The sequence below is a fragment of the Eucalyptus grandis genome, chromosome 8 (genome assembly GCF_016545825.1).
Source record: "Eucalyptus grandis isolate ANBG69807.140 chromosome 8, ASM1654582v1, whole genome shotgun sequence".
In the NCBI taxonomy this organism is placed as follows: Eukaryota; Viridiplantae; Streptophyta; class Magnoliopsida; order Myrtales; family Myrtaceae; genus Eucalyptus; species Eucalyptus grandis.
The window spans coordinates 37,371,395-37,390,766 of NC_052619.1; the positions used below are offsets into that span (position 1 = coordinate 37,371,395).

Consider the following 19,372-nt stretch of genomic DNA (forward strand, 5'->3'; position numbering starts at 1 on the left):
CAAGCAAAGGCAAGAAATAGACACATATGCAATGCTCAGAAGCTACTACAAAGTCTGCTCTCTGTAAATGAACGTGGTAAAGCGCATAATTAAATATGTCAAGCCTTATTACAGCCAGAAACTTTCTTGGCGTCCAAGAAATATGACATAATTGTCCAGGAACATTACTTCTACCACCTTAGAAACAGAAAAGAATCCAGGAACAAATGAACATACATAAGATACCCCTCCATGACAAAGTTTGACCGCCTACTATTGTTCCGCTGATTTCACCCCGAATGTTGCCTCATACTCCCGTCATTATTCACCCACTACTGTCTTCAAAGCTTACAATTTGAAGATATTGACAAGGAACCTGATGGCAGGGGTTCATCTAGAACAAAATAACCTTTTACTCCTTGCTTACACAGAAATGTGATGATTAGTGTAAGTCCATCTGAATAACTACATGGCACAAGTTGTGCAATCATACTTGAGAGCATTGTGCAGCTTATTCTGAAGGGAAGTTGTTTAAAGCTTAACCATCTTCAGAAGTCATAGAGAAATGACCTCTTCAAGTCACTTGCATCTCCTTCCATCACCAGTCATGAAAGATTAAAACCAAACTTCTCTGTATTATGCAAGGTACTTATCAGCACTACCGGTGGTTTGGTGTCACTACATACACTGCTCAATTAAGGCATAAGAGATTCAACACAAGCCGAGCCACTAAGGGCATTACAGCTAGCTTGGCATCACAATCGCCAATTGCAACTTCCCAGAGCGACAGAGTTCAAATGGATTTGAAAATAATTTGATTTTGTTTCTGCTCTGGCCTACCAAAATGACGTGTGCTATGCTGAAATTTCGACCTTTCTGGTTTGCAAATTGCCACTCATTTGGTGACAGGGAGAACCAATCTTTCTCCTCCGATTGAGTTGTTTTGACTTCTACGTATTGAAATCCTTCTCCATCCTCTATCGTAATGTCATAGGGTCGACCAGTTTCACCATCTTCATTGACCCACTTAACAGAACTTTGATTGAATTTCTTGGCAAGATGCTCAAAAGCGACAAATTCTCCTAGTTTCCCCACTAATATTGCTTGTTCTGGATCAGGTGTGCCAACATTGAGCATTGTTCTCCCAATCAACTGAGGTGGATCCAAGTCAGGTAGATCAGACACTGGAGTCGTGTCAATTTGATTAGCTGAGACATCTGCGCAAGAATCCAAATTGCTGACATACATTGCTCTATCAGAAATTGAAATTTTGAATGGAAATTTTGCTGCTACATCTTCAGTTGTAAAATCAACACTCGCCTCATGGCCACCATCACTTTCTTCAGTTAATTTATGATAATCCTCCTTTATCACTTCTGAGCAAGTGCTCGTGGTTACAGTTACTGGCTGTGTCTTAACTTGGCTATAAGGAGAATAAACTGACCCTGGTGCATTTCTCCAGTCTGAAAGAGGCCAATTTGAGGTAACTCCTGCCCTTCTTTTGGCCTGAAAGGATTTGGACACTTCTCTTGTTGCTGAAAAGCTTCTGTTCTCTAGTGATCCATCATCCTCACACAAAGAAATTGAGGAAAGGGCCCACAAGGGTTTATCACCCAGTAAGATTGGCATCTTTTGGCTATTTATGATGAAAGACTCCACCTGCTCCTCTGTGGAACCTGACTCTGCCATTGTTGTGATCATGTGAAGAAAATTTGCCAAGTGAATGTTTGCAGTGCCATCAAAGAATAGACGAGAAATCTCCATGTACAAGGCATGAGAATCAGACTCTGGAGTGACAAATAAAGTATTGCCCTGTCAAAATTAAGGGAGTCATTATAATCCTCAACAAGGAAGCTCACTTCTAGGTCATAAGAACGTGGTTCTATACTGCTTGAGCGAAGAGCCCTCCCCCCTATTTGGTTGTCAATGAATCATAGATCCAGTTTAGACAATAACATCACCAGCATCAGAACAATGCAAGTTCAAAGTATGCAACAGATTAAACATGTCTAAAATCGGATGACTCCAACAAGATTTGGAGTTGGATTGAATTTCAATTTGGAAGTCTCAAGACATAGTTAAGTGATATTCTTTATTCTGTACAATATATATAAAGAAAAAGAAAGGTAAGAAATAAAACTATCCTCCATCCATACCATGATGCTCGAAGGTTGCTTTACATTTCTTTGGTTGAACAAAGATAAAAGAAACATCAAGAACATTACTGAATTCCTAGTACATACCTGAAGAACTGACGTGGTCTCCACTTGCTTTTCAGAAGCAATCCTCAAATTTCTTATGATATTCCTATAGTATAACCTCTCCACAACAACAACATGCAAATCACTCAGATTAGAAAATCCAGACTGTTTAAGTTTGGCATATGTGTTGGGATGTTCATAGTAAATATAACGCCGAGCATAAGGAAGAACCCAGTTTTTTACAAAAGAAGCCTTGAAGCTAGAATCCCTTTGACCGTAATATACAGCTTCACAAGTTACAACCTGCATAAATGTTGAGTGTGAGAAAGTACAAAAATATGAGTAGTTTGCATGAAAATCTCGCGGTCCCCAAGCATATGATTTCAATAATGTGTTTGTGATGGACTTCCTAGTCAAGAATTTGCTATAATAACTAACAACTAAGTTAATGCTTGACATGAAATCTCCTGTAAAATGGAGGCAACTTAAACGTTTTGCTTGAAAAAAGTGTAAATGCCCAGAACTAACCTAGGCAACAATTTTTTTAGTTTTGGCCAAGACCTAGACAACAGATTGAAAGAACAAAAGTTGAACCAATTCAAGAAATATGTTTTTTTTTTTTTTTTTTTTTTTTCACAAAAAACTATTTAGTTAATCGTTGGAAGATCTCCTATAATCTCTCCCAAATCATTTGGGATATTATGTGATATTATTTTATTTGATTTTATTTTATTATGTGATCTGATTTTTTAACAGTAAATTAGCTACTGACAGAGATTAGGTCCTCTATCCTTGATTTTCTCACCTAATTTAGGTCCTCTCTATTCCTGTATATATACCTCGTAATCACTCGATGATAATAAGAAAATATAGGTTCTTTTCTACATGGTATCAGAGCCTAGTTTTCTGATCTGTATTTCCGGCCTCTGTTTCTTTTCTATTACTGTTGCTTCATTACAACCTTTTTTCTTCAGCCTTATAACTGCTGTTCTGTTTCAGCCTTATTGCTGGCCTTCAATTGTGTGATAACCACCCTTGTTTCTCGATCCCCTCTTAGTCTCATCCTATAATCTGTCCTCAAAGTTGCTGGGATGGAAGATTCAAGGAAGGCTATCTCCGACAAAACTGGGTCTTTTGTTAAGAATCAATCCAACTCATCAATTGGAGATTTTCCCAACATGAAGGAGTACCAATTGGATGGAAAATATTATTTTCAGTGGGCACAGATTGTGAGGACTTTTCTTAAAGGAAAAGGAAAGCTCAGTCATCTAGAAGGCATTGGTCCAAGACAAGGTGATCACAAGTTTCAAACATGGGATGAAGAAGATTCCTCAATTATGTCATCGTTGTGGAGCTCAATGCAACCTGAAATCAGCAAAAACTATATCTTTCTCTCTACTGCCAAGGACATATGGGAGGCTGTTTGTCAGTCTCATTCAAAAGTCCAAGATGTAGGAGTAATATATGAACTCAAGATGAAGGCTTCAACAACAAAACAAGATAATCATTCTGTTATGGAATACTACGATCTGATGAGAGGTATCTGGCTTGAAATAGATCATAATCTGAATATACAGATGAGGTGTCCTGAAGACACTAATACTCTTCGAAACCATATGGAGAGAGATAGGATTTTTGAGTTTTTGGCAAGTCTGAATGCAAACTTTGATCAGATTCGAGTTCAAATTCTTGGAAAGAAGCGGCTACCATCCTTGAATGAAGTTTTTTCTACTATAAGAGGAGAAGAAAGCTGACGGACTGTAATGTTCGAAGACCAACACACCGAAGGATCCACCACGAAAGCAATTAAGGAGGAAACAAATCCTTACTAAAACAAGAGACCAAATTTGATTAAAACAATGGGCAGTGAAGGTTTATGGTGCAGTTTTTGCAAGAAACCACGCCATACAAGAGAAAATTACTTCAAGCTTCATGGAAGAATGCAGGTGCTCAGCAGAGCTAAAAGACAACCGCAAGTGCACATTACCAGTGAAGGTGAAGCTGCCCCTATGGACCAATACAAACTTGTCAGTGAGGAGATATTAAACAAAGAAGAAGTTCATAAAATCAGGGCTCTCCTTGACTCCCTATCTAAATCTTTTAATATGTGTCCATTAGCCAGGAGCATGTCTAATTTCCGACAACTCAACAACTTCTCAGTATCCTAATCCATGGATTGTTGATTCAGGAGCAACCAATCATATGACACATGATCCCACTAAATTCAAAACTTATAAACCATTGCTAGGAAATAGGAGTATTACTATAGCATATGGATCTCTTGTTACTATAGCTAGCCAGGGAACCTTAATTCTAAATCCCTCACTTAAAATTGACAATGTCCTTCATGTTCCTAAGCTGTCCACTAATCTCTTTTCTATTCATCAACTTACCAAAAATCTAAATTGTAAGATGCTTTTCTCTACTGATCATTGTATTTTGCAGGACTTGAAAATGGGGAGGACGATTGGATTTGCTAAGGCACGGAATAGGCTCTACTACCTAGAGGATTTGAGCAAAAGTGGTTGGTCTCTTGTGGGATATAAGATGCGTTTGGTTGGTCTTTTGGGGAAAGTCAATGGAAAAATGTAAATGACTTTAGGTTGAAGGATCTTTTCATAATGCAAATTGCGATTGTTAAATGACAATCTAAAATCCATTGTGAAGTACCTTTGAGCAAAATAATGTTTGGACAGATTATATTTACAAATGACTTTTGCAATAAAAAAAAACTATCTAAAGAAAAATAAAAAAACTTGACTGGCAAGGGCAGGTGGCTGTTGGTGATCGAAATCCATCATTGGCAGCCGACATTTGACTTAGGCAGCCTCAAAGACAACTTAGGAGGGCCGCCCAGGGTTAAGCGACCCTTGAAGACCATTGGTGAGGGCTGCCCAGGGTTGGGTGAGGCCCAGCGAGGGTCGTAGGACGTCAGGCAACCCCGCCATGACCCAAATCCTGCAACCCAAATTTGGGTCACGGCGGGGTCGCGCGACCTCACCGCCCCCGGATCAGGACTTCGCTGCTCCAAATTGGGCCACGGTGGGTCTACGACCCAAACCTCGTTGCGACCAATGGCGATTGCTGCGACCCCCGGACGGGCGGCGGTCGCACCACTCCCCAGCAACGGTCGCTTAGGCCACCGCGACCATGCCGAGTAGTCAACGGCCACTCACAGCCTCGAGCAACATGTCAGCCAACCTCCATAGAGAAGAAGATGAACAATCCAATGACGAGAGAAAAACCAGAAAAATCGAGAGTAAGTGAGGATAGTTTTGGAAGAAAATAAAAGTATTAACAGTTGTATACCGAGAAAGCTAAAAGCCCAAGACACCCTCACACCTGCCTTGGGCTTTTAGCCTTAAGAATGCCAATTTTGGCCTGATGGGAATTTCAAAGTTGTTCCCAAACACTCAATATTTAACCTAAAGATCTTTAGAAACCCAAAGACCCTTTGCAAGGCCAATTCCAAATGCAACCATAATACCTCTTACAACTCTTGTAGACATATCCACTTATCTGAAATTTGGCTTCACCATTTCGATTAAGACATCCATCATTTAGTCTTCTTAAGACTGTTCCTTCCATTTTCAAAAAACGTTGCTGTTGAAAATCTTCATTGTGAAGTTTGTGAACTTGCAAAACATCATCGTGTTTCACTCCCTTTGGATAATAAGAGCTAAATGGTTTCTCTTTTATTGATGATTGCACTCAAACTATATGGTTATATTTAATGAAAGACAAATCTAATGTTCAATCTATCCTTCAAAACTTTCATAAAATGATAGTCAATCAATTTGGGGTGTCCATGAGGAGACTTAGGTATGATAATCAACATCTTGATCATTTTTTTCCAAACTCAGGGTATTATTCATGAGTCTTCTTGTGTTGATGCCCCTCAACAAAAATGGAGTAGCTGAAAGGAAAAATAGGCACCTCCTAAATGTTACTTGAGTTCTTCTCTTTCAAATGTCTGTTCCAAAGCATTTTTGGGAGGAAGCCGTTTTAACTTCAGCATGTCTTATTAATCGGTTCATTTCAAAACCGTAGGAAATAAAAGTCCCTCACAACTCCTGTCTACCTTTTATCCTAATGTATCCCATAAATATCACATTTCCCCTCGGGTCTTTGGCTGTGTTGCATTTGTGCATTTTCATAATCACAACCGAAACAAACTCAACCCTTGTGCTCTAAAGTACGTCTTTATTGGGTACTCTAATACTAAAAAAGATTATAAATGCTATTACCCTTTACCACGTCAAGTTTTTATCTCTATAGATGTCACTTTTAATAAACCATTCGTTTTTTCCTTCCCACCACTATCTTCAAGGGGAGACTCCTAATGAAGATAGTAGGTTTGAACCACTACCTTCACTGTCCAGTGCATCGTCCAATCCAATTTCTTCTCCTTCACCATTTCTATTAGGTCCTAGCCCTCTTAGTCCACCTAGTCTTTCATCAAGTCCATCGAGTCTTCTGACTAGTCCTAATTCCCCGTTAAGTCCTCTACCTAGTTCATCATCATCTACATCTAGTCCTCCTAAGAATGAACCAACCAAGCTGCAAGTTTACTAAGAAGGACGAAGCTCAATCCGGAATTAAATCAAGTTCTGTTATCCGAACCGTTATTAGGTAATGAAATCACTCACCCTTCTTCTAATGAACCTGAGTTAAGTGATTTGGATTTACCTATTACCTTGAGAAAAGCTACTAGGAAATGTACCTAACACCTTATCTCTCAATTTGTGTCATATCATAGATTGTCTACACACACAACCTTTATTACTGCTCTTGATTCAATTACCGTTCCTAACTTGATACATGAAGCTTTTGAGGATAGGAATTGGATATAAACTATGATGGAGGAAATGGATGCATTGAAGAAGAATGACACATGAGAAGTTGACTTTACCCAAAGGCATGCAACCAGTGGGAAGTAAATGAGTTTATACCCTTAAGTACGAAGCTGATGGCACCTTGGAGAGGTATAGAGCAAGGTTGGTTGCAAAGGAGTACACCCAAACTTATGGTGTGACAGCCTAAGGAAGGAGAGGGGTCCTCTCTAGTCCCACATCGCTTAGGAGGGAATCTTGGGGCTAGTTTATAAAGGCTTGGGGTCCCTCTAATCTATGACGCGTTTTAAAACCGTGATGACTCAAATGTCCAAAGCGGACAATATTATACAGTGGGGCTTGAGTCGTTACAAATAGTATCAGAGCCGATTCCCGACCGCGTGTGGAGGCCACAGCAAGAATGCTGTGCTCTTAATCTGTGTGACGCGTTTTAAAGTCGTGAAAAATCAGTGTTCAAAGCGAACAATATTACACAGGGAACCTGGGTTGTTACATATAGAGTGGATTATCAAGAGACATTCGCACCAATAATAAAGATGAACACAGTATGGATACTACTTTCTCTTGCAACTAATTTTGGTTGGTCTTTGCAGCAATTTGATGTGAAGGACACGCTTTTACATAGAGATTGAAGGAGGAAATCTTTATGGAGCCTCCATCAGGTTTTGACAAAGATGTTGGAAACAATCAAGTGTGTTGGCTTAAAAAGGCTCCATATAGTCTCATATGATCCCAAAAGAATGGTTTGAAAGGTTCACAAAGGCAATGCTTGAGATGGGTTACAAGCAAAGTAGAGGGGATCATACCCTATTCATCAAACATTCAAATGAAAGTATGGTCACAGCTCTACTTGTGTATGTAGATCATATAGTTGTGATTGGTAATGATGAAGCTCAACATAGTCTCTTAAGAGCAATCTTGCTCAACAATTCGAGATCAAAGACCTTGGAAAATTGAGATACTTCCTTGGTATTGAAGTGACCTACTCTAAGAGAGGTATTTTTATATCCCAAATGAAGTATGTACTTGATCTTCTTAAGGAAACAGGATATCTCAATAGCAAGGGAGCACCCTATTAATGCAAACCATAAAATGGATGGACGCGGAGAGAGTGGCATTGTTGATAAAAGGAGATATCAAAGGTTGTAGGAAGGTTACTTTTTGGTCTCCCCTTTTATATATTGCTTACTTTACCATAAAATAAAATAAAAAATTTGAAAGGAAGGCTATCGCTTTTTGCTTGAATGCCGATTGTCTATGCCATGCTTGTCTTTGGCGTTGCATTGCAGGGTGTGTGCCGGTGTCCATGGCTTTTACATCACGGCATCCTTCCAATCCTTTTGATCTCCTCATTTGGAGTGAAAGTTTTGAAGCCGTGATCTTATATACTTTTGGCCTCTCATCAATATATTTATTAACTTTCACCAAAAAAAAAAAAAAAAAAAAACAGTTGTAGGAAGGGAAGCTACCGGTGCGGTATCTAGGGGTGCCCATTATCTCATCTACCCTTGGGAAGGTGGATTGCATTGCCCTTATTGATCGTATCACTTCCAAGGTCCAATCTTGGGCTCAGCGGTTGCTCTCCTTCGCAAGACGACTCCAATTGATTAGGTCTGTCCTTCACTCTATCCAAGTGTTTTGGGCTAGTGTGTTTATCATTCCTTATTCTGTGTTGGACTGCATAGAACAAATTTTGAGACAGTTTCTCTAAAAAGGCCTTGGCCTTGGTGCTTATAGGGCAAAGGTCTCCTGGGAAGATGAGTGTCTCCCAAAGGATGAGGTAGGATTAGGTATTCATAGACTGCATGATTGCAACAAAGCTGCCATACTCAAGTATATTTGAATTTTGTTTAAAGACAAAAAATTGTTATGGTGCAAATGGATTCGCTCTACTTTCTTAAAAAGAAAAAAAAATTTGGGTGACAAGCAAACCAAGTTTTTGTTCGTGGGCTTGGAAGAAGATCCTGCAGCTAAGAAAGGAGTTTCGATTATCCTTTCTTTGGAGAGTTGGTCTTGGCTTATCAGTATCTTTATGGTTTGACCATTGGCACCCAAGAGGCCCATTGAATTTGCTTATATCGGACTCTCTTATCTATAGCTCGAGCCTTTCTAGGCAAGCGACAGTAGTGGACCTTGTCTCCCCTTCTAGTCTCGCCTTCAAGACCTTGGAGACATGGGGTTTTTCCCTCCCTACTCTTTCTCAAACCCCTGATCAGTTTACCTAGCTTGGGAACTCTTCTGGCGTCTTCTCGGTTGCCTCAGTTGCCTCAGCCTGGGAAGCCATTAGGAGGAAGAAGGTTCGGGTCCCTTGGGCCTCGCTGATTTGGAACAATTCTATCACGCCAAGATTTCAATTCAACCTTTGGTTGATTACTCGAACCGTCTACCTACCCAGGTTCTCCTCCTCTCTTATGGTAGACTTGACAGTGCATTGTGTGCTTTTTGTAACTCTACGCCCGATTCTACCGACCACCTTTTCTTTGGTTGTTGTATCTCGGCTACTCTTGCCTTTTTCTAGGCTGCTAAATGCAATCTTCCGTGGCAGAATAGGTCTTGGTCGGAGAACATCCAATGGGCTTTGAGGTTCCTTTCGGGTAAGGATTTCCTCCACTCCATTGCCCGGTTCTCCTTTGAGGCCTTGTGTCATTTGATATGGAAGAAGATAAATGATATTATCTTTAGGGGAGAGGAGCCAGTGGTGTCGGCTTTGAAAAATCATCTTATCAAAGTGGTCAAGGAAGGCCTTGACCTTCAGGAATGTGGTTGATAACCCAAGGAATAGGAGGCTCCAACGTAGTTGGGGTATCGACCCCTCTGTTTTTTCTTCTATGGCGTTGGTCATTCCTAACTAGTGTTGGGTACCTTCTCTGCCTTGGTTTGCTGGTCCCCTTGCGTTGCTTCGCAGGTGCTTCGGGCTTTGGGTTACGTTGGAGGATCGGGTCTGCTACCGTCCTTTTTGTGGCTGGAAGCTTCGTTTGCGTGGTCCGGGACTTTGGAGGCTGGTCTGTGCTACTGGTTCGCATTCTCTGTTCGCTTGGTTATGCGGAGCTGCGGTGGATCTTTTTCCTGAAGGCTACCATTCCTTGCTTTGTTCTTCTTGCCTAGTGGTGGATCTTTTTGTTGTTTGGTTGTGCTTGTCATCTAGACTGTTGCTTTGTTTAGTTTGCTACAATGTTGTGGCTGCATTTCTTTTACTTCGACTCCCTTCCACTCGTTCTGATGTGTTGTCACTATAAGTGGAAGTTTTTGGAGCCGGATTTTTTTGTATAGTTGGTTTAAAGCTCAATATATTCTTACTTTTACCAAAAAAAAAAGGTTAGTAGGAAGGCTTATTTATCTATCTCATACTAGGCCAGACATAATTTATGTTGTGAGAGTTGCAAATCAGTTCATGCATGATCTTAAAGAAGAACATATGCACGCTGTCTATTGGATTCTTCACTACCTCAAAGCTACTCCTGGAAAAGGTATTTTGTTTAAAAAATGTGACAAGCTAAATCTTGAAGTCTATACTGATGCAGATTATGCTAGGTCACCAATAGATAAAAGGTCCACATTTGGCTATTGCACTTTTCTAGGGGGAAATCTTGTCACTTAGAGGAGTAAAAAACAAAATGTGGTTTCTAAATCTAGTGCTGAAGCTGAATTCAGGGCAATGGCGAATGTGATATGTGAACTTTTATGGCTCAGGATTATCATTGAAAATCTCAAAGTGGAACATGAAGGAACTATAAAACTTTATTGTGATAATAAATTAGCAATCAACATTGCTCACAATCTAGTTCAACATGATCGAACTAGGCATATTGAGATAGATAGACATTTTATGAAGGAGAAGCTTGAATCTGATTTGATCAATACTCCCTACACTCCTAGCAAAGATTAGCTAACTAACCAAAGGTCTACCGGTGTCGAGATTTCAGGAGATTATTAGCAAGTTGGGCATGAAAGATATTCACTCACCAATTTGAGGGGAAGTGTTGGAAAATCTCTTTTAATGTCTTCCAAATCGTTTGGGATATTATGTGATATTATTTGATTTGATAATATTTTATTATGTGATCTGATTTTGTTATCTGTAAATTAGCTATTGACACAGATTAGGTCTTCTATCCTTGATTTTCTCATCCAATTTAAGTCCTCTATTCCTGTATATATATACCTTATAATCACTCGATGATAATAAGAAAATACAGATTATTTTCTACATAAATAAAGCGCAAAGTTTTTTTTAAAGCTTTTAAATAGTGTAGGATCTAATGTACTTTTGTATATACAATTGTTCCTATATCCATTTTAGTAAACCAAATACTTCAATCGGAAATCTACTCTGAACTTGATATGGTCATTCAACAAAAATCTGCCTTGTGTCTCTACATATCTAAGACAATCAGCTAATGCAAAATTAGCATATCGATGTCTCTCTAGACTTGTAGTCTCTGTTTTATATTCCATTCTCTCTCATTTAAACCTTGGTGACTGCTCACTGAACAAATATATGCAAAAAAATATCTTGGTCAACAAGGGGTCACGTATTATTTTGTTTGCTTCTTGGTTCTTTTATCTGGTAATATGCATGACAATCATTTCCCAACATCACTCTGACAAAGGCAAATACTGCCAGACCTGGGACCCTCGTTTGTTCCTGTTCGGCAGTGTTTTGGGTAAGATGCTTTTGCTTTAAAAGAAGTTACAGATCCTCCAGTATAGCATTGACAGACTTTTGAAGGCCAAAACAGGGGATAAGTTTAGAAACCCCAAAGTTTATTTTTTGTGAAGTAGCTCAAAGAATCTTTTCCACTCTTTGTTGTTAATTTTTTTTTTTCTTCAAAGATTTCTGTTGAATTTAATAGTTTTCACATGGAACATATAGTAAAGGGAGTTATTTCCACTCTACAATTGTAAATGTATGGAAAACATTTTCTTCACTAATCACTAGATCATATGGAAATGTCACTCGCTAAAAACATGTAACTTTAGCTACAACACAGCACCACTAAGCAAAGCACCAAATATTCAACATCAAATGCCGAGATGTGCTAGATACTGTTTTCAAACTATCTTCTTTCTTACAAGTCCCATCTCTCCCATATCCTGAACATAAAATGACATTGCCTAGTCATCTTTTTATGCTAACGAGCAATGATTTTGATTCTCTTAAAAGGATATAGTACTTAATCAGGAACAGTCATGTATACTAAAAGCCCAACTCATAGTGGGAAGAGGCTTGATAGGCTATGTCGCTATATAATTGAAGATGAGGAGGATAAGTACGAGGCCAGAAGTATATGATCCTATCAATTTAGCTGAAGACTTGTTCTTGTGGATTTTTCTAGTCATAGCATTGCATATTGATCATAGCCTTAGACTTGGTGATCCTTTATTTAAGAAGTTGAAGAAACATTTCCTAGTTCAATTGATTTGGCCATGCTAAATGGTACTGCACCATCGAACCTTGAAATTTCTTGCTGAGACAACAAATTCACCAAGTTCACTCATCTCAGTTGTTTTATAATATCAAGGTTCTTCAAATAATACCACTACAGATGGATGTCCAGAACTCTGTATTTTTGGAATGGTGAAAAGAACTTCATGGACAGAATTGCATTGATAAACATTGTACATTCTTCCTTCAAAATAAGCTCTTCTTTAGCTCGATGCTGGTGCCTCTATAATGAACTCAGATAAAAACATAGCGAAAGGAACATTCTTCAACAATCTATAGCACATCTCTGAATAAATTGGGTCCAGAACATTGCTCATCACATAGATATTCCACTGTAAATTATTGTGTAGGATTTTGTTAATGACCCCAAGGGCACTCAATTAACGTCCAATAAAGAAACTCTGTCATTTCCAAAGTACTGTTTTCCTTGTGCTATGCACAACCAATATATTGAAAATGAAGATATTGTTTTTATTAGGTATGGTTAAAAAGTCCTTTGGAGTACTTGTTAACAAGACCCTACTGTATCTGAGGGAGAGCAAAATTCTGGCCAAAACCACAAGTGGTTCAAATGATTCCAGCAAAGCTAGGTAAACAACATAATAATCCCTCATGCGAGTACATCGCATAATTAGTACTGTGTGAATGCAAAGTGGATATAAGTGGACCTTGAAACTATACTTCCCTAGTTCCTACCTGAATCTAGACAAAACCTTCCATACTACATTGCAAAATAGAGTTGCAGGTAAGCAAATTACCTCAGAAAATGCAGGAATCCCCAGAGTATGCATGAGAAGAGGCAGTTTAACATAAATCATCTCTTTCTCATCATCAACAAGCTCCCCAAAATGTATAAGTTCAATTTTGTCCAAAATGCTGAATTCATTCATTAGCTTCTCATTGTCACACCAGCACACAAGTCCAAAGGAAGAGTGCAGAGAAACCCACCTATTATGAAGAGTGGGAAGCACGGTGTATTCTGATTTTTTAAGATATCCACTAACTCGAGAAATATCTTCAGAACTAACCTTTCCACATTTCAGTTCATCTACCAACTTCAGAAAAACCTTGAAAACCTGATGCATAAAGCCAAAAATGGGCTACTTAGTGACACTTGAATAAAACATAAATAAACAACTTGTAGGAGTACCTACATATTTTGCTGCTTGCGAAGGCAAAACACTTGTTGATAAACGGACCAAATTCTGGAAATGATCTTGGAAAGAAGGACTCTCCTCAACCCCACATATATTGACAAAAAAATCATGCAAGCCTGGATATATGTCGCACAATGTCCTGCTCAACAGGCTATGCTTTGCTCCAATTGCACCAGACTTGGAATCAATTTCTTCCATTTGGTTCAGAAACACAGTTGAATCGTTCCAACAAACTTGTTTTGGCAACAAAAATGAGCCCAACACAACATCCTCAAACCCAGAGGCACATAAAGAAGGAAAGAATATAAATGGCTCTGAGATGAGATCTTCAACAATGTTCTTTCTCGAAGTATCAACTTCTTTCCATAGGAAAGTGTATACTTTTGACATTTGTGCAACACTGGCATGAGAAGAAAAAAGTCAACTATCTCATGGTATAGCAATGTAACAGTAGAAACAAGGAAAGAAAGCCTTCTTGAAATGAACCATATACAGGGCTAATCCAGAATGCTAAATAATCAGGCAAAAGATTGGGAGGACAATTTATCTAGATATTTTCATAGAGCCAAAAGAAGGCACCTTGCAAGCAATCATAACAGCAGGAGAGATGAAACGTTGTAAAGGTCCAAAAGTCAGCCAGAAAACTAGCAAGTAAATTTTTACTGCTGTTGTTAATTTACATGCTTGATGACAGCTTAAACTTTTAGGTCAGTCTTTTTAACAGTTTAAACAAAAGCAACAATTTCTTTGGTATCTGGGAGGACAATTCTTTTATACCATAACATGCTATGCATTTCCTAATTTGGAGCAAAAATTATATATATTATACGAGTCCAATATGGAGGATGTAGTTCTATTTTTCAAATAAATGAATTAGAAGGATGTTCACAAAACGATTGGGAGGGTGTGAAGATGGGAGGGAAGATAACAACCTCATCAAAGCCTTGCAATGACCTTGAGAGAGTTAAAGAAAGAGCAGAAAGGGACAGCTTAATAAATAAAGTTATCTAAGAATGTTCCATTACCCATCTTATTAAATACCAAACTTATGAAATTAATAGCAACAATACAAGCTTGCAATATGAGAATCAGTATGGGCCAATCTTGATGTATTGCAGTTTCCATTTCTCCACACCAGGAAAAAAAACCCTCTCAATGACAGAGTTAACAGCTACCATGACTTGACGGCCAAAATCATTAGACATTTTCTTTTCCAAAGAATCGATATAGCATAGATAGTGAATAAATGAATTTGTTAGAAGTAAGAAGGGTAAAAGAGTCTTTACCACTTTTAGGGTTTATTTTGATGTATATATATTAAACTTTATTGAATAATACAATGTACGTTTTCTTCACATGGTATCAGAGCCTAGGGCTTAACTGTCTTTTGGGCTATCAAGATGTGGAAATGATCATTCTTTCTTTTATAAATAATCAGGGGAGGCAAACTATTTTTTATTGTGTATGTTGATAATATCATCACGGGAGATGACTTGGTTGGTATAGTTGAGCTAAAAACCTATCTTTAGCAACAGTTTCAAACTAAGGACTTAGGAAAATTGAAATATTTCCTAGGAATTGAAGTAGCGCAATCACAGAAAGGTGTTGTCCTGTCACAACGAAAATATGTCTTGAATTTGCTCACTGAGACAAGTATGTTGGGATCAAAGCCTTTTGATTCACCCATGGAACAAGGGATTAAATTAGTTGCTAATGGAGGAGAAATTCTTAATAATCTCGAGAGATATGGAAGACTGGTAGATAAGCTTAATTATCTTACAGTTACTCGACCAGATATTGCTTTTCCTGTCAATGTAGTAAGCCAATTTTTGTCTTTCCCTCGTACATCTCACTAGGATGCAGTTATTTTTTTTATTTTTTTTTGTAAGAGTAAGCAATATATTAATAGGGGTCAAACTGTACAAACAACACGGCTCCAAAAGCTTACACTCAAAATGAACACGCTCATTAAGAGTGAAAGGAAGCCGCGGACAAGCAACAAAACAACCAACAGCAAGCCAACGGCAAAACAAGCCTGGCAAAAACACCTAAACAACCATCGAAAAGCCTAAGGGTGCGTTTGGAAACTGCTTTGGAAAGGGCTTTGGAGGGCTAAAGATCTTTAGGCCAAAATTGGGGTGTTTGGAAACTACTTTCGAAGGGGCTTATGGGAGAAGCTGGCATTTGCAAGGCTGAAAGCCCAAGGCAGGTCCTAGGCTGCCTTGGGCTTTCAGCATTCTCGAAATGCCCAAGGTACTGTTTATGATACTGTTCATCGTCTTCCTTCTCCAGCCACGCCGCTGATCAGAGACGAGCTCGAGAGGCTGGCGAGGTCACGGCTGAGGTCGGCGAGGTCGCGGCGACCATCACCGGCGAGTCACGGCGATCGCTCGTGAGTCCCGGGGACAGCACGCAAGTCGCGTCGCCGTGACCAACTCTGGTTCGCGCTCTCTGGGTCGCGCGACCTCAGGCACGACCTAGATCCGGGTGGCCGGAGGTCGCGCGACCTCGTGCACAACCCAGATCCGGGTCGCGCCGGTCGCCGCGAGGTTGCCCGACCTCCGGGCCGACCCAGATCCTGGGTCGGGCGACCTCCGTGAAAGGCCACTGGGTCGCTTGGGGTCGCGACCCTTGCCGGAGGTCGCCCGACCCTAGGCGACCTCGCCGGTCCTCTCCCGGGCCACCCGGGCGCGGCGGCGTCATTTTCCTCGCCGGCGACCGCCTGCCTTGCCGGTTAATTTTTTTTATTTTTCTTTTGATAATTTTTTTTTATCATCAAAGCCCTTTGCAAATATTATTTCCCCAAACACCATTTTACTCAAAGGTACTTTAAATGGGCTTTGAAAGTACAATTTACCAAACACACTTTGCATTTTCAAAAACATCTTTAAGTCAAAGGTCTTTGCATTTTTCTAAGGGCTTTCCCGAAAAGCCTTCCCAAACGCACCCTAAGTCGACTACAATCGAGGAAGCGAAGATAATGGGGTCCACATCCCACAAGCGTTGCATCCGCCTGCTCTGGGAGAGTCCTCAACTTTCTCAAAGGTAAGGGCCTTATCCTTAACAACCTTGAGGAGATGCTTCTTCATGGCCGAAATAGATATCGGCTCCCCACTGAATGAACAATATTGTTCCGTTTTTCCGTATGATGTGACACAAATAGCCCCCAAAGGAGAACCGAGCAACATACTTATAAAACTCCTTGCCGCTGAGCAAGGTAATGGCCCAACTGAGAGTCTCCTCCCAAGTCCTGTTGGTCCAGGGAAGATTGCATCTAGTAGCCCAGAAAAAGGCAATACTCGAGGTAATGCGACAACCAAAAAAGAGATGATTAATTGAATCAGGCACCTCATTGCAAAAAGGGCAGGAAGTAGCATCAATCCTACCATAAGACATGAGAAGAGACTGTGTAGGTAACCTCCTCTTGGTGATGAGCCACAGGTTCAGTTGGTAGCGATGGCATTACTCCAAATGAAACAATGCCAATTGACTCTGGCCTTCTTCCTCCTTAAGGCCTCCCAAGCTGAGGCCACCGAGAACAAGCCCGTCGAGTCCTCCCTCCAACAGAACCGATCTTGGGTTCCAAACAAGGAAGGAAGCGGCGAACCCCAAGACTCAATCTCTGATTTGAAGAAAGCTCTGGAAAAATGAATTGTCTATCGAAACCTTCAATCTCTGATCAGGGTTGAAGGTTTTTCTAGATTGGGTTGGGTCTCCTGATGATAGAAGATCAACTACTGGGTATTGTACCTTAGTCGGAGGAAATCCGGTATCATGGAAAAGTAAGAAACAAAGTGTTGTTGCCCGCTACAGTGCTAAGTCAGAATATAGAGCCATGGCATAAGTGACATGTGAATTAGTGTGGATTCGACAGTTATTGACTGAGTTAGGCTTTAAAGATTTAGTATCCATGACTCTATGGTGCAATAATAAAGCTGCATTGCATATAACTTCCAACCCCGTGTTTCATGAGAGAACAAAACACATTGAGGTTGATTGTCATTTTATTCGAGAGAAGTTACAAAGTGGAGTAATTCTTCCTAGTCATATTCTAACCAGCGAACAACTTGCAGACATCTTCACTAAATCCTTAGGTAATGGGAGGATAGAATATATTTGTAACAAGCTGGGCATGATTAATATTTATGCTCCAGCTTGAGGGGGAGTGTTAGAAGTAAGAAGGGTAAATGAGTCTTTATCACTTTTAGGGTTTATTTTGATGTATATATATTAAACTTTATTGAATAATACAATGTACATTTTCCTCACAGAATTAAACAAAGAAAAATATCTAGGACTGCACGAAATGAAATAGCAAGTTTAGACCTCAGGCCAGCAACAAATACAGAAGAATTCTGTATATTTGGATTACCATTTTACTTTTAATACATGTTCACTACTTATCAAATGATAAGATAAAAAAAGAAAAAGAATTTCCTTGAATGTGATTGGGTACCTCAACTTAAATAAGGTCGCTGATCTTCTCCAGACTCTCAGTATTTCCACGACATCTTCAATGGTAATTCTGCTCTTAAACCCAATATCATGTAAAAGAGCCACACTTCTCACCTGTTGAACAATCCCTTCGTGGTTATTGACCAAAGTCCTTAACAGACGGGTTTGTTTATACTAGACAGTCATTTTGCATAACATTAAGACATGAAGCAAAAGAGAGAGCATTATAATTTAGAACTGTTTTAAGTCGAAGTACCAACAAGTAGTGGCATTACATAAAAAAAGTGGCACTGCTTTAACATTAATATCAAGTCAAACATCAGCTGCCGGTCATGGCAAATGAGTCTTTACTTTATTTCTTCCTTGGACTGAGTTATCTTTGCATTTACTGCAGGTTACTAAGTCTAGGGAGCCACAGATGGCCCCTGAATGCTGATGTCCACAATATTGTAAAATCCTAATTCAGTGCACTTCTACTTATTTTTAATGAGTCTAGCACTATTTCCAAGGTTCTATCCACATGTAAGTTTTGAAAATGGAAGATAAAAATTTTGCTGATATATAAGGACTGACTGCTTCTGTTCTCTTATATTCTCTTGCGCATTCCCGTTTTCTTTTTCAGGGTTTACTTTTATCTAGTATGTCATTAGTTGGTAAGGTTTTCCAATGATTAGATGTCTACATTTACATTCCTACCCAAAGACCAGACAGTCAAACGCTCCCACCCAAAAACCTTCAATGGTATTTGCATGACTGTTTCCCTTATTCCAAGAAGGACTAAGGAAAAGGACCAACAGAGAACGAGCATAAACATTAAATAGACAATCAATTATCAAAATTATACAGATAAAGTAGATTCTAGTAAGCCTGAAATTATCTTTATCAACGAAATTATTTGCATAGTAAATCCCCTATCAACAATATGAGGTCCTGAAATTGGATAACGGGAACAGAAGCAAGAAAGAAGTCAATGGCCAAATGCTCAGACCTAAGTTCACCACTGGACATTCCTGACACCCCAAAAGTAATAAATCAGCAAAAACAAATCCATAATGGAACTAACCTTTGGAACTGCATAAGGAGCGAAAGAACCCAAAATAGAGTGCACGGCATCACAGTCATAGAATAAGTCCTCAGGATAGTGAAGTTTGTCATCCATGCATGAAACAACCCATGGAACACCACAGATGCTGTTCAAGAATGAAGATTTGAAGGGTGTCCTTTTCCCATTGTACTTATCGTTAAAGTAACCTATGGTTTTGTCCCGAAAGCAATCATCCC

The 19,372-nt window shown here is 39.5% G+C and overlaps 1 protein-coding gene across 1 annotated transcript; it reads right to left on the reverse strand.

Moving 5' to 3' along the window:
- Positions 1-43: 43 nt before the first annotated feature.
- Positions 44-19,279, reverse strand: LOC104414315 (protein NO VEIN). The gene is made up of 6 exons (XM_010025380.3): positions 19,155-19,279; positions 18,093-18,205; positions 13,634-14,036; positions 13,238-13,555; positions 2,223-2,483; positions 44-1,791 (listed from the first exon to the last, which is right to left on the reverse strand). Exons 1-6 carry the CDS (start codon positions 19,248-19,250, stop codon positions 724-726), a joined length of 2,259 nt encoding a protein of 752 aa, XP_010023682.3. The 5' UTR covers positions 19,251-19,279; the 3' UTR covers positions 44-723.
- Between the last annotated feature and the right edge of the window lie 93 nt (positions 19,280-19,372).